This window comes from Salvelinus namaycush, chromosome 21 (assembly GCF_016432855.1).
Source record: "Salvelinus namaycush isolate Seneca chromosome 21, SaNama_1.0, whole genome shotgun sequence".
NCBI lineage: Eukaryota > Metazoa > Chordata > Actinopteri > Salmoniformes > Salmonidae > Salvelinus > Salvelinus namaycush.
In genome coordinates, this window is record NC_052327.1 from 50140714 (window position 1) to 50163963 (window position 23250).

General features: G+C 40.0%; 1 protein-coding gene across 2 annotated transcripts in view; it reads right to left on the reverse strand.

Moving 5' to 3' along the window:
* The window catches only part of LOC120066458 (caprin-1-like), a 32628-nt gene extending 18903 nt beyond the window's left edge, over window positions 1-13725 (reverse strand). For both annotated transcript variants that reach the window (XM_039017845.1, XM_039017844.1), the window contains exons 1-6: window positions 13580-13725; window positions 12507-12680; window positions 5376-5438; window positions 4899-4985; window positions 3338-3585; window positions 2933-3015 (exon numbers count right to left, since the gene is read on the reverse strand). In XM_039017845.1, the coding sequence (XP_038873773.1) occupies window positions 2933-3015; window positions 3338-3585; window positions 4899-4985; window positions 5376-5438; window positions 12507-12680 (655 nt within the window). In that variant the 5' untranslated portion in view covers window positions 13580-13725. The remainder of the gene's footprint in view (window positions 1-2932; window positions 3016-3337; window positions 3586-4898; window positions 4986-5375; window positions 5439-12506; window positions 12681-13579) is intronic.
* Between the last annotated feature and the right edge of the window lie 9525 nt (window positions 13726-23250).

A 23250-nucleotide genomic window follows, 5' to 3' on the forward strand; every position in this document is an offset into this window, starting at 1 on the left:
TACATCAATAAAATATATTTAAATAAATAATGAAACATGTTCAATTTGGTTTAAATAATGCAAAAACAGTGTTGGAGAAGAAAGTAAAAGTGCAATATGTGCCATGTAAGAAAGCTAACGTTTAAGTTCCTTGCTCAGAACATGAGAACATATGAAAGCTGGTGGTTCCTTTTAACATGAGTCTTCAATATTCCCAGGTAAGAAGTTTTAGGTTATAGTTATTTAAAGGACTATCTCTCTCTATACCATTTGTATGTCATAGACCTTTGACTATTGGATGTTTTTTATAGGCACTTTAGTATTGCCAGCCTAATCTCGGGAGTTGATAGGCTTGAAGTCATAAACAGCGCTGTGCTTCAAGCATTGCTAAGAGCTACTGTTTGAATGAATGCTTACGAGCCTGCTGCTGCCTACCGCCACTCAGTCAGACTGCTCTATCAAATCATAGACTTATTAATTATAATATAACAAACACACAGAAATACGAGCCTTTGGTCATTAATATGGTCGAATCCGGAAACTATCATTTTGAAAACAAAATGTTTATTCTTTCAGTGAAATACGGGACTGTTTCGTATTTTATCGAATGGCTGGCAACCCTAAGTCTAAATATTGCTGTTACATTGCACAACCTTCAATGTTATGTCATAATTATGTAAAATTCTGGCAAATTAATTATGGTCTTTGTTAGGAAGAAATGGTCTTCACACAGTTTGGGTCCCCTGTCTCGTTGCATATACCCCGACTCTGCTTACACTGAACGCAAGAGAAGTGACAATGTCAGGCACCGCATTGATTATATGCAACGCAGTACAAGCTAGTTAAACTAGTAATATCGTCAACTATGTGTAGTTAACTAATGATTATGTTAAGATTGATTGTTTTTTTTATGAGATACATTTAACGCTAGCTAACAACTTACCATGGCACCTTGCTGTCTGCACTCACGTAACAGGTGTTCAACCTGCCACGCAGTCTCCTCGTGGAGTGCAATCTAGTCAGTGTCTGAAAATGCTGATTACCGATTGTTATGAAAACTTGAAATTGGCCCTAATTTAAAAAAAATCTGCCATTCTGATTAAAAATCAGTCGACCTCTAGAGGTGAGCAAAGCTCTTAGAGATTTATCCAGAAAGACTCACAGCTGTAACCACTTACAAACCTGATTCTAACATGCATCGACTCAGGGAGTTGAATACTTATCTAAAATCAGGATATGTTCGTTCCAGAATCATTGTGTTTCTCCCCCCCCCCCCCCCCAAGACCTCAGCAATCTCAAACCACCACTCCTATAGCCTACGCCCCTAGGCCATGATTACTCATATAGCCTACGCCCCTAGGCCATGATTACTCATATAGCCTACGCCCCTAGGCCATGATTACTCATATAGCCTACGCCCCTAGGCCATGATTACTCATATAGCCTACGCCCCTAGGCCATGATTACTCATATAGCCTACGCCCCTAGGCCATGATTACTCATATAGCCTACGCCCCTAGGCCATGATTACTCATATAGCCTACGCCCCTAGGCCATGACTACTCATATAGCCTACGCCCCTAGGCCATGATTACTCATATAGCCTACGCCCCTAGGCCATGACTACTCATATAGCCTACGCCCCTAGGCCATGATTACTCATATAGCCTACGCCCCTAGGCCATGATTACTCATATAGCCTACGCCCCTAGGCCATGATTACTCATATAGCCTACGCCCCTAGGCCATGATTACTCATATAGCCTTCGCCCCTAGGCCATGATTACTCATATAGCCTTCGGCCCTAGGCCATGATTACTCATATAGCCTTCGCTCCTAGGCCATGATTACTCCTATAGCCTACGCCCCTAGGCCATGATTACTCATATAGCCTACGCCCCTAGGCCATGATTACTCATATAGGCTACGCCCCTAGGCCATGATTACTCATATAGGCTACGCCCCTAGGCCATGATTACTCATATAGGCTACGCCCCTAGGCCATGATTACTCATATAGGCTACGCCCCTAGGCCATGATTACTCATATAGGCTACGCCCCTAGGCCATGATTACTCATATAGCCTACGCCCCTAGGCCATGATTACTCCTATAGCCTACGCCCCTAGGCCATGATTACTCATATAGGCTACGCCCCTAGGCCATGATTACTCATATAGGCTACGCCCCTAGGCTATGATTACTCATATAGGCTACGCCCCTAGGCCATGATTACTCATATAGGCTACGCCCCTAGGCCATGATTACTCATATAGGCTACGCCCCTAGGCTATGATTACTCATACAGAATGCACCCTCATCAACTACTGTACAAGGCCATGGAAATCACAGAACAGACAGGAACTCCAAGATATCTCCCTGAAGACAAGACACCTCAGGATATGAAGGAGAAATCTTGTTATCAAATAGTTATGTGACAGACAAGTGGATAGTTACCACTGGCTGTTGAGCGGCTGGCAGTAAGTCCAAACACACTCACAGAATCGTTTCAGTCTTTTCCCCGAGTTATAAATCCACTCGCCACAATATCCTGCCACCTACTGTGTAACTACAAGAAGACGGCGTGTCTTCCTGAATAATTAATGTCTTTCCTGTCTAGAGAACAAATATTAGACAAAGTCATTGGCCAAACTAGCCTGGTGCCAGATATATTCGATCTGGGGGAACAAGCTATGGCCCCCCTAGCAATGCTACTTTACAGTCACTGGCATTTCGATTTTTATTTTATGAAAATAAAATGTTTTTCAGTAGCTTCCATCGATAGAGAGACAACTGCAGAGGGGCCTGTTAATGATGTAACTAAAGTTAAAGAACACACAAAAAGAAAAGAAAAAAAAAGTATTGCTGTAGAACAGAAATGCTTGTCAGCTAGAATATAGAATCCTCTCAGCAACATCACTGAACACACCCAGGCAGTGGTTGGTTAGACTTACACGTAGTTCCTGCCACAGCTTTGTCCTTCGCCTCCAACAGATCCATGAGGTGTTGAGAAGCCTCCTCGTACTGGTCAGTAAACCTGCAATGGGAGTGGTAAAGTTGGAACTTGGGAAGGTAAGACAAATCCCCCCCCACACACACACTGTTCAATGCTCCTGCAGTTTTATTGAGTGCAACATTGACACAAATGTCTTGGTCAGCCTTGAGTTGCAACTCCCTCTCAAATCGAGGTTGTCAACAACGAAAAAAAGAGTGAAACCCCAGCTTCTAAACATCCAAGTTGACCATCATGTTCATGGTATGTATTTGACAGATAGCTGAGAAGCCCTCTCCTGAAACCCAAGACATGTTATAGAAAAAACAAAAAAAACTTCCACATATATATTTTCTCCCAGTCTAACCTGGTGTTTTGGTCTGGTTCTGGTCTCACTAGTTTATAGAGCTCGTCCAGGGCAGCGAGCTCCGTGTCGGTGAGGAGTGAGGGTGTGTCTACACTGGTAGCTCCCTGTCTCAGCTCCTGCCTCACACTGTCCTCTCCAAGTCTGTCCAGGAGAAACTGGAGCTCCAGGACAGTTTTCAGCCTCTTCTGCTCAGACTCTTCTCTCTGGAGCTGTTCCCGTCTCGCTGCCTTCTTCACCGCCTTCTGGATCTGGAGAGAATAATAAATCACAATTCATTGGTCACATGGGCCGAATACGACTGGTACAGACTTTACCGTGAAATTCTTGCTTACGAGCCCTTCCCCAACAACACAAAGTTAATCAGTCAAGGGGTCTGGATACTTTCTGAATGCACTGTATAGTCTAGTGAGTGTGTTATGGTGTGTATGTATAGTCTAGTGAGTGTGTTATGGTGTGTATGTATAGTCTAGTGAGTGTGTTATGGTGTGTATGTATAGTCTAGTGAGTGTGTTATGGTGTGTATGTGTAGTCTAGTGAGTGTGTTATGGTGTGTATGTATAGTCTAGTGAGTGTGTTATGGTGTGTATGTATAGTCTAGTGAGTGTGTTATGGTGTGTATGTATAGTCTAGTGAGTGTGTTATGGTGTGTATGTATAGTCTAGTGAGTGTGTTATGGTGTGTATGTATAGTCTAGTGAGTGTGTTATGGTGTGTATGTATAGTCTAGTGAGTGTGTTATGGTGTGTATGTATAGTCTAGTGAGTGTGTTATGGTGTGTATGTATAGTCTAGTGAGTGTGTTATGGTGTGTATGTATAGTCTAGTGAGTGTGTTATGGTGTGTATGTATAGTCTAGTGAGTGTGTTATGGTGTGTATGTATAGTCTAGTGAGTGTGTTATGGTGTGTATGTATAGTCTAGTGAGTGTGTTATGGTGTGTATGTATAGTCTAGTGAGTGTGTTATGGTGTGTATGTATAGTCTAGTGAGTGTGTTATGGTGTGTATGTATAGTCTAGTGAGTGTGTTATGGTGTGTATGTATAGTCTAGTGAGTGTGTTATGGTGTGTATGTATAGTCTAGTGAGTGTGTTATGGTGTGTATGTATAGTCTAGTGAGTGTGTTATGGTGTGTATGTATAGAGTCAGTGCAGATAGTTTGGGTACCACTCATTGACTATTTAGCGGTCTAGCTATTTAATCAGTCTTATGGCTTGGGGAGCCTGTTGGTCCGAGAGCCAAGTCTCCAGTACCGTTTGCCAGACAGCTAGGCAGGGAGTCAGACCACAATGTTATGAAAATATAGAAACCAGTCTCCTGGTACCTCTAGCGTACAGGAGCTTTGGTGTTAGCCATAGCAATGCAAACAGACATGTGGATAACACTAGAGACTCCCGGCACCACAGACCCCCAGCACCACAGACTCCCAGTGTTAGAAGAATACTTTATCATCCATTGCCATTTTCTATTTCAACCTCCAAAGAAATAAACCCCCAAGGGTCTGGAATCTAGGTTCAGCCAGAGCAGTGCATCCTGGAGCAGTTTAGTGGTCAAGCATCTTGCTTACATCTTGTCCCAGTGACAGGAAGCTCTTCTGTAACTCCCTGGCAAACTCCAGGTTATTAGTCACTTCCTGATACTTGGTCAGGGCATCCTTCAGAGACGAAAGAGAGAGAGAGAGGAAAGTGGTTAACACAGAAAGCCTAACATATACTGTTCAAAGTGTTAAAATGCATTGCATCCTTTCTTTCTGCTTCCTTGAAGCAAAGCGCTGAACTGAAGACATAGGCTAATTGGTGAAAGCAATGCAGTGGAACGCTTGCAGACACCAATCCAGTAACGCTAGTTGAGTGACTAATAGATGACTCCTACGGTATGTTGTTGAACGTTATAAACTGGGTGGTTCGAGCCCTGAATGCTGATTGGTTAACAGCCGTGGTATATCTAAGGACTGCGTTGCGTCGTGCCCAAGATCAGCCCTTAGCCGTGGTATATTGAGCCATATACACCCCCCCTCTTGGGCCTTATTGGTTAATTGACCCACCAGTTGGTCCTGGTTGAGACGTTCCCCTTTATTCTTCTTAGATTGATAATCGTCCAGCTTGCCCTGTAAGACAGAAAGGATTAGAACCATTACAGTATGATGTAATTGAACCGAACAGGGGGTTTGATCTGATGGTATAATACAAATCAAAGAAAATATATCTACATAGTAGGCGGCAGGTAGCCTAGCGGTTAGAGTGGAGGGGCGGCAGGTAGCCTAGCGGTTAGAGTGGATGGGCGGCAGGTAGCCTAGCGGTTAGAGTGGAGGGGCGGCAGGTAGCCTAGCGGTTAGAGTGGAGGGGCGGCAGGTAGCCTAGCGGTTAGAGTGGAGGGGCGGCAGGTAGCCTAGCGGTTAGAGTGGAGGGGCGGCAGGTAGCCTAGCGGTTAGAGTGGAGGGGCGGCAGGTAGCCTAGCGGTTAGAGTGGAGGGGCGGCAGGTAGCCTAGCGGTTAGAGTGGAGGGGCTGCAGGTAGCCTAGTGGTTAGAGTGGAGGGGCGGCAGGTAGCCTAGTGGTTAGAGTGGAGGGGCGGCAGGTAGCCTAGTGGTTAGAGTGGAGGGGCGGCAGGTAGCCTAGTGGTTGGAGTGGAGGGGCGGCAGGTAGCCTAGTGGTTAGAGTGGAGGGGCGGCAGGTAGCCTAGTGGTTAGAGTGGAGGGGCGGCAGGTAGCCTAGTGGTTAGAGTGGAGGGGCGGCAGGTAGCCTAGTGGTTAGAGTGGAGGGGCGGCAGGTAGCCTAGTGGTTAGAGTGGAGGGGCGGCAGGTAGCCTAGTGGTTAGAGTGTTGAACTAGTAACCGAAAGGTTGTAAGATCGAATCCCCGAGCTGACAAGGTAAAAATCTGTCATTCTGCCCCTGAACAAGGCAGTTAACCCACTGTTCCTAGGCCGTCATTGAAAACTGACTTGCCTAGTTAAATAAAGGTAAAGCTGAAATGTCTCAGTTGTTGGTTGAAGAGGGAAGCAGATGCCCCGATCCTCATTCCTGGATTAGTGCGATTTTTTTTGTTTGTTGTTGAAAGTGTATAATTAGGGCCGACAACAAAAAACACTAAAACCTGCAACAGATATCCAATGGTAACCTCATCCCCAGGTTCAGATATCCAATGGTAACCTCATCCCCAGGTTCAGATATCCAATGGTAACCTCATCCCCAGGTTCAATTGCTAATCCCATGGTAACGGTACACTAACAACAATGACAGGTTTGTTGGACACCTCTGAGCAACACAATACAAGTGTACCTTTACAGCTAGTAAGTTAAATGAGACGGACAGCTTCTTCAGAACAGCTTTGGCAAACACCACGTGTGTAAACTCTAGTCCAGTGTTTTCACCAACTGCGATCCAACAGTACCCCCCAACAGAACCCCCCAACAGAACCCCCCCAACAGAACCCCCCCAACAGAACCCCCCCAACAGAACCCCCCCAACAGAACCCCCCCAACAGAACACATTGTTGTTGTGGCCTCCCTGGACCAGCACACCTGCCTCCACTAATCATCAAGCCCATGACAAGTTGGATCAGGTGTTGTATGCTGTTGAGGACACTGCAGGACTGGAGTTGGGAAACACTGCTCTAGTCAGTGCATGCCAACATGAATTAAAAAAATAATTTAAATAAATAAATAAAACACTTATATGGTGAACACTTGCTAACTTAAAAATAATGGACTTTCATCTTGCAAAAGTGTATTTTGAACTAATGCTGTGGCCAAAAACGTTTCTAGATACGCTCATCAAGCCATGTTTGAGCTTGCCTAGTGCGCTACTTTGTGATAACACAAAGCCTAGCTAAAAGTGAGAAGTTGATTTCAACTAGACCGGTAATTCATGCAATTTCGGAGAATGATCATTATCATGTAACGTCGCCATTTCAAGACATCAATGTCAACCAACAATTTTGCCTGCAAACAGGCGCCATGTAGGCCAACATAGCCGTTTTCCACGTGCTTGAAAAATCTGCCAAATGAAATACGACGCTAAACTTTTGTATGATTCTACACATACAGACAATTAATTATGAAGCATTATTTGTATCTGCCTAATGTGCTTGCTAACTAGCTTGCTACACATGGGAACACATAGCTAGCTACAGTAGGGGTTCTCAAACTAGGGTCCACAGCCCTCTACGGGTACTGCAAGGGCTCCGCAATTATTATTTTCTGGGGGGGGGGATATATTTTGGGATAGTTTTGTTAGCATGGTAGCTGTTCATCTGACTCTGGGGGGAGTACATAAGTGGCTTCATTGGCAAAATCTCCTCCTTCAAATGGAGGAAATTCCAGTAATTGGAGCTAATTACATTTTTTTTTATATAAAAAGTAATTTGGAAAAACAGTTTGTCTCAACTTAAATGATAGATAGCACGCAGAATTTTTTTATTTTTATAATACCGTCTGAAAACTAACAATCAAATAAAAGCTAGACAATAAGGGACAATCGATTAAAAAGTAGTGTTATTCAGTGCACATGCCGATTGATTTTGTTATGTTTGAGCAGAGAAACACAGCATTAGCCACGGCCAAAATGCAGGAAATTAGCTTTAAAACTGCAAAAAATGTTCTTCGCCGCCAAGATATCCTTCTAGCTAATACACTGTTAGAGTTTACACTTCCTCTTCCAATGATCTGTGGTGAAGTCAAAATAAAACTGCCTAACGTATCAATTAATAAATAAAAAAAAGTATTACTTCTAACATATGATGGGGGTCCCTGGGTCGTCGGTTTGCCTGGGCGGGGGTCCCATGGCATGAAAAGTTTGAAAACTCCAGCTCCAGCTTGCCAGTATGCAGAGAGGGACTGCACTTTCATCGTGCAGCTCCAGCTTGCCAGTATGCAGAGAGGGACTGCACTTTCATCGTGCAACTGTAAAATGTCAGAGAAGACGACGTAATGTTGCAACTAAGCAGTGAGACCCAGAAAGCAAGACGCTGTGTCTGCAGCAATGATGACGTACTAGGACAGCTGTGTCTATTTTAGAGCACCCTCCTCCTCCCTTCCAAAACACATTCGGAAGGAATTGGATAATGCAATTTGCATTGATTGATTTTTGTCGGAGAGGAAACTGCTGTCATGGTCAGCACAATGATGTTGGCACTGAACCGCATATGCGTCAATAGAAAAACCATGCAAGAAGTCCCCAGACACTACACACAAGATGCTGGAAGCAATGCCGGGTCAGCCGAAGAGCAGGGGTGTATCACTAGGAACCAAACGAGAAGGGACCTAGCTGAATTTGTCCAATAGATACTCTCGCAGGCCTGGAATTTTATGGTTTTAGGAGCAAGACCATTTGGCCTTCAAGAGGTGTCCACTCTGCCAGGGCACCAAAGCCATCATCTCTGCCAGGGCACCAAAGCCACCATCTCTGCCAGGGCACCAACCAAAATATCCAATGAAAACCCCCCCAACCAAAAAAACCCCCCCACTTCACTATTCTGTGAATGTACGTTTTTGTAAATGTACATAAATAGCCTACAAGCCCCCCCCCCCGGCGCAGCGGTCCAAGGCACTGCATCTCAGTGCCTGAGGCGTCACTACAGACACCCTGGTTCGAATCCAGGCTGTATCACAACCGGACGGTTTTGGGAGTCCCATAGGTCGGCGCACAATTGGCCCGGCGTAATCCGGGTTTGGCCGGTGTAGGCCGTCATTGTAAATAAGAATTTTGTTCTTAACTGACTAGTTTTTTAATTTTTATTCAACATGTCAAAGTGTAGCTGATAGGCTGTCATGGAGGCGCCTGAAAATGTAGCCAAACTTTTAAAAGTGACTTAATACACACACACACACACACACCACTAAACACCTGTCATGTTTGACAAATATAATGTAGGATCATTACTAATATTAACGTCTAAAGACTTGATCCCGTGGACATACTGAAGGCACTAAATCATTCATATAGGAGAGAAAGGTCACTTACTGATCGTTCATATAGGAGAGAAAGGTCAGTGCCTGTTGCGCACTGCAAACTCACTCACCTTGCAATCTGAGCAGAGGCAGTCAACATTTTGAAAATGGTTTAACCATAAACGTAATTGTTTAAAACCTGGACATTTCTTTATCATTTTGAGGCTCGTCTTACCGTGTTCCGACCATAGGAATGGTAAGTGGATTATTATTATTATTATTTATTTTTTAAACACTTCCTCATATGCCATTGAAACCAGTATGTCATGTTCTCAACTTTCTTTAGTTGTCCAGCAACCAAAGACACAATCCTAGTCATTAACCCATGCTAGTTGTTGCATCTTTAAAAATCTTTCTTTCTTAAAAAGGACATTTTCATCTGTCATATGAAACCCCTTTGCTTTTGCAGCGAGCGGTTTGAGACTGGTGTTTTGAGCCAACTGCATTTTGGAACATTTGTGCTCATCGCCTATTATTTGCTGCTTTTCAAATGTGAAAAAAATTGCCTAATAGTTTATCAACATTTTAAGCTTAAACGTTCTGATCTGTTGCATCAGCCTCAATGCTTTAAAAAGTTATATTTTTTATAGGGGTTGTATTAATTGTGGATCTATCGTCCCACAACTGTCTCAGAGTTTGTTTGGAATATTTATTTCTCGCACAGAACGACGAGTTGACCAACTGAATAGGTCAACTTTTCTACTATGGGGGAATAGTAGATTGACACAGGCTAGTGCTTTTGCTGTTCGTTACTCATCTTGTTGGCTGACAAAAAGTACATGTGGACAGTTCATACATCTTCAATATGCGCCTCGGAATTCGATAAGTTGCATCCCGGCCGACGTGCCAATCTTCGCTTGTTGCCTAAGTCGGAGCTGCAATGGGTGTGAAAAGAACCCAATCACGTGATGGAACCCAATCAGAGAACCCAATCACGTGATGGCACCCAATCAGAGAACCCAATCACGTGATGGCATTAGCCAATAAGAATTGAGATATCTGAGAAAGCCATGCGAGTGAGGTGCTTCAGAACACTACGATCGTCAGCCGGGAGAAGGGAATTAGAGATCGACCGATTAGGATTTTTCAACGCCGATACCGATTATTGGAGTACCAAAAAAAAGCCGATACCGATTTATCGGCCGATTTTTAAAATTTTATTTTTTATTTGTAATAATGACAATTACAACAATACTGAATGAACACTTATTTTAACTTAATATAATACATAATTAAAATCAATTTAGCCTCAAATAAATAATGAAACATGTTCAATTTGGTTTAAATAATGCAAAAACAAAGTGTTGGAGAAGAAAGTAAAAGTGCAATATGTGCCATGTAAGAAAGCTAACGTTTAAGTTCCTTGCTCAGAACATGAGAACATATGAAAGCTGGTGGTTCCTTTTAACACGAGTCTTCAATATTCCCAGGTAAGATGTTTTAGGTTGTAGTTATTATAGGAATTATAGGACTATTTCTCTCTATACCATTTGTATTTCATATACCTTTGACTATTGGATGTTCTTATAGGCACTTTATTATTGCCAGTGTAACAGTATAGCTTCTGTCCCTCTCCTCGCTCCTACCTGGGCTCGAACCAGGAACACATCGACAACAGCCACCCTCGAAGCAGCGTTACCCATGCAGAGCAAGGGGAATAACTACTCCAAGTCTCAGAGCGAGTGACGTTTGAAACGCTATTAGCGTGCACCCCGCTAACTAGCTAGCCATTTCACATCGGTTAAACCAGCCTAATCTCGGGAGTTGATAGGCTTGAATTCATAAACAGCAGAGCTGGTGGCAAAACGCACAAAAGTGCTGTTTGAATGAATGCTTACGAGCCTGCTGGTGCCCACCATCGCTTAGTCAGACTGCTCTATCAAATCATAGACTTAATTATAACATAATAACACACATAAATACGAGCCTTAGGTCATTAATATGGTCGAATCCGGAAACTATCATCTCGAAAACAAAACATTTATTCTTTCAGTGAAATACGGAACCGTTCCGTATTTTATCTAACGGGTGGCATCCATCAGTCTAAATATTCCTGTTACATTGCACAACCTTCAATGTTATGTCATAATTACGTAAAATTCTGGCAAATTAGTTTGCAATGAGCCAGGCGGACCAAACTGTTGAATATACCCTGACTCTGCGTGCAATGAACGCAAGAGAAGTGAGACAATTTCACCTGATTAATATTGCCTGCTAACCTGGATTTTTTTAGCTAAATATGCAGGTTTAAAAATATATACTTCTGTGTATTGATTTTAAGAAAGGCATTGATGTTTATGGTTAGGTACACATTGGAGCAACGTCAGTCCTTTTTCCCGAATGCGCACTGCATCGATTATATGCAACGCAGGACACGCTAGATAAACTAGTAATATCATCAACCATGTGTAGTTATAACTAGTGATTATGATTGATTGATTGTTTTTTTTTATAAGATAAGTTTAATGCTAGCTAGCAACTTACCTTGGCTTCTTACTGCATTCGCGTAACAGGCGGGCTCCTCGTGAGGCAGGTGGTTAGAGCGTTGGACTAGTTAACCGTAATGGTTGCAAGATTGAATCCCCGAGCTGACAAGGTAAAAATCTGTCGTTCTGCCCCTGAACAAGGCAGTTAACCCACCGATCCTAGGCCGTCATTGAAAATAAGAATTTGTTCTTAACTGACTTGCCTAGTTAAATAAAGGTGTAAAACAAAAAAGAAGAAAAATCGCCGTCCAAAATTACCGATTGTTATGAAAACTTGAAATCGGCCCTAATTAAAATCGGCCATTCCGATTAATCGGTCGACCTCTAAAGGGAATACAAATTATTATATTCAGCCCAAGGGCACAGATTTTTTTAGGGGGCATTAGGACCACAAAATTCAAGGCCTGAACTCTCATTTCCGTTGCAAAACATTTTGAACTAATGATTGCACCCCAAGCTAGGTGTGTTGCTCAATGGCAGGAGGTAGCCTAGTGGTTAGAGCGTTGGGTCAGTAACCGAAAGGTTGCTAGATCGAATCCCCGAGCTGACAAGGTGAAAATGTCTTTCTGCCCCTCAACAAGGCAGTTGAGGCCAGGGAACAGTGGGTTATCAATGTAAATAAGAATTTGTTCATAACCAACCAAAATAAAACAATTAAAATGGAGGTATCAAAAGGCAGAGGCACTTTTCACCCTCATTACAATTGTGGAAGTTTCATTCCCCAAAAATAAAAGGAGACTTGCCTTTTTCTTCTCCATGTTCCGGACTTTCTTGTCGACGACGCCCAGGACTTGCTTCATTGCCTCGGTCTGGGCCCCAGAGGACTGCCCTCCGCCCAGGGTGATCTGTCCAGGAGCAGATCCCACATCTGGGCTGGCCGACTGCACTGTCCTGTTACCATTCATTGCTGAGGGCATCTGAATAGACAAAGCAAACGAGTAACAATGGATGGATTTTAAAGTTTCCCCAGACACTCAAGAGTTTGCTTTTTAGTCTAGGTCTAGACTTCAATCAGTGTCCAGGAAACCACCCCACTCATTTAACAAAATAACTGCCGGTTTAGCCAACTTTCAATTGTGGTTGGGCATAAGAAAGCCCATCTATGTTCACATAATTTCAGCCATTTCACTTGCCCAGGAGGGATGAATAAGTATGACAGTTTTAATATAGCATTTGATTGGCGCACAATGGGCGTCATGGTGGAATATAAATATAAGGCCAACAAGTAGATCGTTACGTACACAGTCCACTTGATTGAACAGATCAAGTGTTGCCAGCCAGCCAGCTCCGCCGGATCATTTAAAAAAATAACTCATGAACTTGTTAACCAGTTTCAAGAATATTAGTTGACCTAGCTCGCTAACACGTTCAGCTCAACGTCACCGAGATGATAAGCTAGCTAGCTAACTTTAAATAGCCTTTCATCGCATAAAGCCCGTACCAAGAGCCTTATCGTCTATCTGGCCCGTACCGTTAGCTACCTGCTGGTAGCTAGCATATGTTCAACCATGCAGATTGCCCAGCTAACTGATATTAGCTCAATCTAGGCTAAAATCACACTTATGATCAAAGGAGAAAATGTATTAGATTATCCAATGTAGATGTAACGTTAGCTAGTTAACTAAACGATTTAGCAATTGTTGCTCATTAGCCAGCTATAATCATCGCGTAAACAAGGACCGTTAGCCAACTTTAGCTGTGATGCAGCCACTGGCCAATGCGATAACTCAGCTAGCTAAAGTTAGCATATCATTAGCTAGAATAGCTATGCCTTCTTGTCTCATAGGTTCATTTGGCTAGCTTTATATTTTCTTACCTTTATGCTCTATGTATCCACGGGGGGAACTTATTCACGAGAGAAATGCAATAGCCAAGGTAATTTCCTTTTTTTTATTGTGTTACTTTATTTTCTCTTTCAATACTGAGGATCCGCCCAGCCGGCCTCACCGACAACTGAGACGGTTTGATTGGTTCAGGGACTCATTATAAAGAAGGTCCCTTTTCGGCTGTCCAAAATATGCCAGACTGAACGAACCAGACTGATCTGATCTAAACAAATCAACTGGGGATGAAACACAGCGTGTGAAAGACTGAATTCCAATGTTGATTCAATATTCAAATGTACATAACAGATTGTAAGTTTCTAATACGGCCCAAAAATGTGCATTGCACATCTTCGCCCCCAAAAAATAGCCAAATCTGCAAAATAACTTGTATTGATTTGTTCAAGCTAAGTGGTGTGTGCGCTCTTGCACTGTGCAATGCTGCTATAGTGTCTGTAATCAAGGCAGTGATTTAGGTTGAAGTTTTTCAGATTATTATAGCCTATTGCTAGCTACATGACATTGTGACATTGTTGAGTCGATAGTTTGGAATGTTAAGATGTTTGGTGATGAGATCGATGTATTTACTGTAGATCAGCAGGGGGCAGTAATGTGCCATGGGCAGTGTTGGGAGTCCTGAACAACATATCATTTATTTGACTTTTTGCAGTAGCTTGGTGGTAGTTGAACAAACTAAATAAAAATGTTGGTAGTGTTTCAGAAGTCAATTACTATTTTTTTTGCCACGTGGTGGCTAACTACTGGAACTACACACTACTTTTATTGCAAAAAAAGAAGAGAAATTATGGGAAAAATAGGCAAGAATTTCCTTTCTTTTTCAGCATTAGACCTGCCTAATTCTCACTTGGTAAACTATATTTTCAGAGTAGCTTCCCCAACACTTGCCGTGGTAAGTAACTGTACTGTATACCGTAGGCCTATGACTGTCAGATTGGTGACCAAGATTCCTGACCTGTTTTTGCTTTTAAATTGTGCACCATGGTTCATCGGAACTGAGGACCGGCACCTCAAATGTTCTACTCTTTGAGTTCCTGCACCTATTATAGAATATTAGCTCAAAAGTATTGTGGAGTTCCTGAACCTTATGTATACTACTACTGCTATTACTACTGCCTAGTTAAATAAAATAAAAATAAATAAAAAATCATGGCCATACACCAGTTACTAAATGTGATATCAAGCTTATTTGGTCACAAGTCCTATTTGGATTATCAGGCTTTTCTTCTATTGGTTTGTTGATTTAAAGGGGTGGATGAATTGAACATTAGGCCTCGGCTTTTACATTTTATTTGTATTTTTCTTTCACCTTTATTTAACCAGGTAAGCTAGTTGAGAACAAGTTCTCATTTACAACTGCGACCTGGCCAAGATAAAGCAAAGCAGTGTGACACAAACAACAACACAGAGTTACACATGGAATAAACAAGCGTACAGTCAATAACACAAAATAAAAAAGTCTATATACAGTGTGTGCAAATGGCGTGAGGAGGTAAGGCAATAAATAGACCATAGTTGCGAAGTAATTACAATTTAGCAAATTAACACTGGAGTGATAGATGATCAGATGGTGATGTGCAAGTAGAAATACTGGTGTGCAAAAGAGCAGAGAAGTAAATAAAAACAATATGGGGATGAGGAAGGTAGATTGGGTGGGCTATTTACATATGGGCTATGTACAGCTGCAGTGATACAGTTAGCTGCTCAGATAGCTGATGTTTAAAGTTAGTGAGGGAAATATAAGTCTCCAGCTTCAGCGATTTTTGCAATTCGTTCCAGTTATTGGCAGCAGAACCCAACCGTAACAGACATAATTATTGGCATTTCCACAATTTGGAAACATGACAGTTAGCTACACAAACAATTCCCCTCCATTTTGAAAAAAAAATGGAAATAAAACTATCTCACTGTCTATGGGGTGTTCTCTATTCCCATGAAAATTAACGTCCCTCTGAAATACATTCGGATGTTGTTTCTTCAAGTTAGAGCATGTATTTAACGTCAAACTCTCCAACAGAGCAAACTAACCAGAGGCCATAAGAATGTGGAATCAGCCTTCATGAGGTTTTGTTTGGCTTATTCAGGAAGCAGTTAACATGGCCGAGCTGCTCTTTGATTGCACTGGCCCATTGAAAGGCTGTTTTTTTTGTGTGATAATACTGATTATGGGAAGTTCCCTAAGGGAAGCGAAGCTCCCTTCAACGAGTGACTCATTTCCTCTCCATGGCAACCTGCTGTGTTCCAGTTAGACAGCAGGGCTTTCCTGTTTTGTCCTCCATTTTCTAAACTACTGTAAAGAGGCCGGGGTAATGTTCAATAAGCAACAAAGGAGAAAATACAATGTCTTATTGGACAAGTCCAGGTAGTCCCCTCCTAAAGCTCTGACCTCTGCCCTTATCAGCAGGAGCTTGACAAACCATCAACTCGATTCTCCTCTCTCAAGTCTATTTTCTCAAAGTTCACCACGGTAAGTTCACCAAAGGCAGAATGAATCAGATGGATTTTCATCGAAGAGAGGTGAACTAAACTTAACAAAAATAAGACAATGGATTTGCTTCAGATTATAGACAGGAAGCAGTAGCCTGGCTATTGCTGCTCCAGAGTTTGCCGTTTCAACACAGTGTCCAGAGCACTCGCTCTCTAGTTACAGGAAATAGGCCTGTGTGTGTGTTTATGCATGTGTGTGTGTGTGCGTGTGTGTGTGTATGTTTGGACAGTCTGTGATGGATGACCACGGTGTCTTGCCAGTTGATGGATGCTTTAATTAGAAGAAAACAAAAGAGTCTACATGTGTCCAACAAGCATTCTCTACCCTTAACCTTGTTCTGAACACCTCCAAAACAAAGGTCATGTGGTGTGGTAAGAAAAATGCCCCTCTTCCCACAGGTGTGATTACTACCTCTGAGGGTTTAGAGCTTGAGGTAGTCACCTCATACATGTACTTGGGAGTATGGCTAGATGGTACACTGTCCTTCTCTCGACACATATCAAAGCTGCAGGCTAAATTTAAATCTAGACTTGGTTTCCTCTATTGTAATCGCTCCTCTTTCACCCCAGCTGCCAAACTAACCCTGATTCAGATGACCATCCTACCCATGCTAGGTTACGGAGATGTAATTTATAGATCGGCAGGTAAGGGTGCTCTCGAGCAGCTAGATGTTCTTTACCATTCGACCATCAGATTTGCCACCAATGCTCCTTATAGGACACATCACTGCACTCTATACTCCTCTGTAAACTGGTCATCTCTGTATACCCGTCGCAAGACCCACTGGTTGATGCTTATTTATAAAACCCTCTTAGGCCTCACTCCCCCCTATCTGAGATACCTACTGCAGCCCTCATCCTCCACATACAACACCCGTTCTGCCAGTCACATTCTGTTAAAGGTCCCCAAAGCACACACATCCCTGGGTTGCTCCTCTTTTCAGTTCGCTGCAGCTAGCGACTGGAACGAGCTGCAACAAACACTCAAACTGGACAGTTTTATCTCCATCTCTTCATTCAAAGACTCAATCATGGACACTCTTACTGATAGTTGTGGCTGTGTAAGGGTTGCGGAACTGGTGGCAGTGAAGTCAGACGCAGGAGAGCAGAAATAGGTAATAGCCGGAGCAGTTTAATTTCAAAACCAACAGCAAATAAAAATAACCAGTAACATAGTGCACAAGCACTTACAAACAAACAATTCCACACAAGGACAAGGGGGAACAGAGGGTTAAATACACAACACTTAATGAGGGAAATGGAAACCAGGTGTGTAGGAAAACAAGATAAAACAAATGGAAAATGAAAAGTGGATCGACGATGGCTAGAAGACCAGCGACGCCGACCGCCAAACACCACCCGAACAAGGAGAGGGAACGACTTCGGTGGAAGTCGTGACAGGCTGCTTTGTGTGATGTATTGTTGTCTCTACCTTCTTGTCCTTTGTGCTGTTGTCTGTGCCCAATAATGTTTGTACCATGTTTTGGGCTGCTACCATGTTGTGTTGCTACCATGCTGTGTTGTCATGTGTTGCTGTCTTGCTTTATGAGGTCTCTCTTTATGTAGTGTTGTGTAGTCTTTATTGTTCATCCCAGGCCCCCCGTCACCGCAGGAGGCCTTTTGCCTTTTGGTAGGCCGTCATTGTAAAATAAGAATTTGTTCCTAACTGACTTGCCTAGTTAAATAAAGGTTAAATAAATAAAAAGGTTCTGTATGGGACGTAGTCCATGTGGTGACCTAGCCACGCCTCAGATCTGTTTGTGCTGTCTTGCCAACTCCTATAACACAGTGACCATAGGAGTTGGGAAGAGAGCACAAACAGATCTGGCGCCAGGCTAGTTGTGACCGACTAAAATCCCCAACTTTCATGCTGATCAATGAGCTAAACCTAATCTCGATAGTTCACTATATGATTACAGAGAGGTACAATTGGTATCTACGACAAATAGTTTTACTGTTCGCTTAATAGCCCCGACCCATTATATTTTCCACTTGCCTTGAAATTCCACCCAACAGCCTTCAACTCCATAATGCTCTCTCTCTCTCAACGTCAAACAGCACAAAACAGGAAGCCAGATATGAGTGACACCACTTCCCAAAAGGTCATCTAGCAAAGATCCTTCACTGTTTGTTTCCCATGTTCTGCTGTTAGACACCAAAAGCCTCAGCCGGTGAATAACAGTCCTGTATACTAGATCATATCCATTCAACAGGTTTGACTGTCCAAAGTTCAGATAGCTTGGTAGCCAGATCTGTTTCTGCGTTACCATTTAGTTACAGTATATTATAACGTGTTGTCATGTTACCATTTAGTTACAGTATATTATAACGTGTTGTCATGTTACCATGTAGTTACAGTATATTATAACGTGTTGTCATGTTACCATGTAGTTACAGTATATTATAACGTGTTACATGTAGTTACAGTATATTATAACGTGTTACCATGTTACCATGTAGTTACAGTATATTATAACGTGTTGTCATGTTACCATGTAGTTACAGTATATTATAACGTGTTGTCATGTTACCATGTAGTTACAGTATATTATAACGTGTTGTCATGTAGTTACAGTATATTATAACGTGTTACCATGTAGTTACAGTATATTATAACGTGTTGTCATGTTACCATGTAGTTACAGTATATTATAACGTGTTACCATGTAGTTACAGTATATTATAACGTGTTACATGTAGTTACAGTATATTATAACGTGTTGTCATGTTGTCATGTAGTTACAGTATATTATAACGTGTTGTCATGTAGTTACAGTATATTATAACGTGTTACCATGTTGTCATGTAGTTACAGTATATTATAACGTGTTGTCATGTAGTTACAGTATATTATAACGTGTTGTCATGTTGTCATGTAGTTACAGTATATTATAACGTGTTGTCATGTTGTCATGTAGTTACAGTATATTATAACGTGTTGTCATGTAGTTACAGTATATTATAACGTGTTGTCATGTAGTTACAGTATATTATAACGTGTTACATGTAGTTACAGTATATTATAACGTGTTACATGTAGTTACAGGATATTATAACGTGTTGTCATGTTACTATGTAGTTACAGTATATTATAACGTGTTGTCATGTTACCATGTAGTTACAGTATATTATAACGTGTTGTCATGTTACCATGTAGTTACAGTATATTATAACGTGTTGTCATGTTACCATGTAGTTACAGTATATTATAACGTGTTGTCATGTAGTTACAGTATATTATAACGTGTTGTCATGTTACTATGGAGTTACAGTATATTATAACGTGTTGTCATGTTACCATGTAGTTACAGTATATTATAATGTGTTACCATGTAGTTACAGTATATTATAATGTGTTACCATGTAGTTACAGTATATTATAACGTGTTACCATGTAGTTACAGTATATTATAACGTGTTGTCATGTTACCATGTAGTTACAGTATATTATAACGTGTTGTCATGTAGTTACAGTATATTATAACGTGTTGTCATGTAGTTACAGTATATTATAACGTGTTGTCATGTAGTTACAGTATATTATAACGTGTTACATGTAGTTACAGTATATTATAACGTGTTACATGTAGTTACAGTATATTATAACGTGTTACATGTAGTTACAGTATATTATAACGTGTTACATGTAGTTACAGTATATTATAACGTGTTGTCATGTTACCATGTAGTTACAGTATATTATAACGTGTTGTCATGTTGTCATGTAGTTACAGTATATTATAACGTGTTGTCATGTTACTATGTAGTTACAGTATATTATAACGTGTTGTCATGTTACCATGTAGTTACAGTATATTATAACGTGTTACCATGTAGTTACAGTATATTATAACGTGTTACATGTAGTTACAGTATATTATAACGTGTTGTCATGTTACCATGTAGTTACAGTATATTATAACGTGTTGTCATGTTACTATGTAGTTACAGTATATTATAACGTGTTGTCATGTTACCATGTAGTTACAGTATATTATAACGTGTTACCATGTAGTTACAGTATATTATAACGTGTTACATGTAGTTACAGTATATTATAACGTGTTGTCATGTTACTATGTAGTTACAGTATATTATAACGTGTTGTCATGTTACCATGTAGTTACAGTATATTATAATGTGTTACCATGTAGTTACAGTATATTATAACGTGTTACATGTAGTTACAGTATATTATAACGTGTTGTCATGTAGTTACAGTATATTATAACGTGTTGTCATGTTACCATGTAGTTACAGTATATTATAACGTGTTGTCATGTTACCATGTAGTTACAGTATATTATAACGTGTTGTCATGTTACCATGTAGTTACAGTATATTATAACGTGTTGTCATGTTACCATGAAGTTACAGTATATTATAAGGTGTTGTCATGTTACCATGTAGTTACAGTATATTATAATGTGTTGTCATGTAGTTACAGTATATTATAACGTGTTACATGTAGTTACAGTATATTATAACGTGTTACATGTAGTTACAGTATATTATAACGTGTTACATGTAGTTACAGTATATTATAACGTGTTGTCATGTTACCATGTAGTTACAGTATATTATAATGTGTTGTCATGTTACCATGTAGTTACAGTATATTATAACGTGTTGTCATGTTACCATGTAGTTACAGTATATTATAACGTGTTACCATGTAGTTACAGTATATTATAACGTGTTACATGTAGTTACAGTATATTATAACGTGTTGTCATGTTACCATGTAGTTACAGTATATTATAACGTGTTACATGTAGTTACAGTATATTATAACGTGTTGTCATGTTACCATGTAGTTACAGTATATTATAACGTGTTGTCATGTTACCATGTAGTTACAGTATATTATAACGTGTTACATGTAGTTACAGTATATTATAACGTGTTACATGTAGTTACAGTATATTATAACGTGTTGTCATGTTACTATGTAGTTACAGTATATTATAACGTGTTGTCATGTTACCATGTAGTTACAGTATATTATAATGTGTTACCATGTAGTTACAGTATATTATAACGTGTTACATGTAGTTACAGTATATTATAACGTGTTGTCATGTTACCATGTAGTTACAGTATATTATAACGTGTTGTCATGTTACCATGAAGTTACAGTATATTATAACGTGTTGTCATGTTACCATGTAGTTACAGTATATTATAACGTGTTGTCATGTTACCATGTAGTTACAGTATATTATAACGTGTTGTCATGTTACCATGTAGTTACAGTATATTATAACGTGTTGTCATGTTACCATGAAGTTACAGTATATTATAACGTGTTGTCATGTTACCATGTAGTTACAGTATATTATAACGTGTTGTCATGTAGTTACAGTATATTATAACGTGTTACCATGTAGTTACAGTATATTATAACGTGTTGTCATGTTTCCATGTAGTTACAGTATATTATAACGTGTTGTCATGTTACCATGTAGTTACAGTATATTATAACGTGTTGTCATGTAGTTACAGTATATTATAACGTGTTGTCATGTTACCATGTAGTTACAGTATATTATAACGTGTTGTCATGTTACCATGTAGTTACAGTATATTATAACGTGTTGTCATGTTACCATGTATTTACAGTATATTATAACGTGTTGTCATGTTACCATGTAGTTACAGTATATTATAACGTGTTGTCATGTTACCATGTAGTTACAGTATATTATAACGTGTTGTCATGTTACCATGTAGTTACAGTATATTATAACGTGTTACATGTAGTTACAGTATATTATAACGTGTTGTCATGTTACCATGTAGTTACAGTATATTATAACGTGTTGTCATGTTACCATGTAGTTACAGTATATTATAACGTGTTGTCATGTAGTTACAGTATATTATAACGTGTTACCATGTAGTTACAGTATATTATAACGTGTTACATGTAGTTACAGTTTATTATGACGTGTTGTCATGTTACCATGTAGTTACAGTATATTATAACGTGTTGTCATGTTACCATGTAGTTACAGTATATTATAACGTGTTACCATGTAGTTACAGTATATTATAACGTGTTGTCATGTAGTTACAGTATATTATAACGTGTTGTCATGTTACTATGTAGTTACAGTATATTATAACGTGTTGTCATGTTACCATGTAGTTACAGTATATTATAACGTGTTGTCATGTTACCATGTAGTTACAGTATATTATAACGTGTTGTCATGTAGTTACAGTATATTATAACGTGTTGTCATGTTACCATGTAGTTACAGTATATTATAACGTGTTGTCATGTTACCATGTAGTTACAGTATATTATAACGTGTTGTCATGTAGTTACCGTATATTATAATGTGTTATCATGTAGTTACAGTATATTATAACGTGTTACCATGTAGTTACAGTATATTATAATGTGTTGTCATGTTACCATGTAGTTACAGTATATTATAACGTGTTACCATGTAGTTACAGTATATTATAACGTGTTGTCATGTTGTCATGTAGTTACAGTATATTATAACGTGTTGTCGTGTTACCATGTAGTTACAGTATATTATAACGTGTTGTCATGTTACCATGTAGTTACAGTATATTATAACGTGTTGTCATGTTACCATGTAGTTACCGTATATTATAATGTGTTATCATGTAGTTACAGTATATTATAACGTGTTACCATGTAGTTACAGTATATTATAACGTGTTGTCATGTTACCATGTAGTTACAGTATATTATAACGTGTTGTCATGTTACTATGTAGTTACAGTATATTATAACGTGTTGTCATGTTACCATGTAGTTACAGTATATTATAACGTGTTACATGTAGTTACAGTATATTATAACGTGTTGTCATGTTACCATGTAGTTACAGTATATTATAACGTGTTGTCATGTTACTATGTAGTTACAGTATATTATAACGTGTTGTCATGTTACCATGTAGTTACAGTATATTATAACGTGTTACCATGTAGTTACAGTATATTATAACGTGTTGTCATGTTACCGTGTAGTTACAGTATATTATAACGTGTTACATGTAGTTACAGTATATTATAACGTGTTGTCATGTTACCGTGTAGTTACAGTATATTATAATGTGTTGTCATGTTACCATGTAGTTACAGTATATTATAACGTGTTGTCATGTAGTTACAG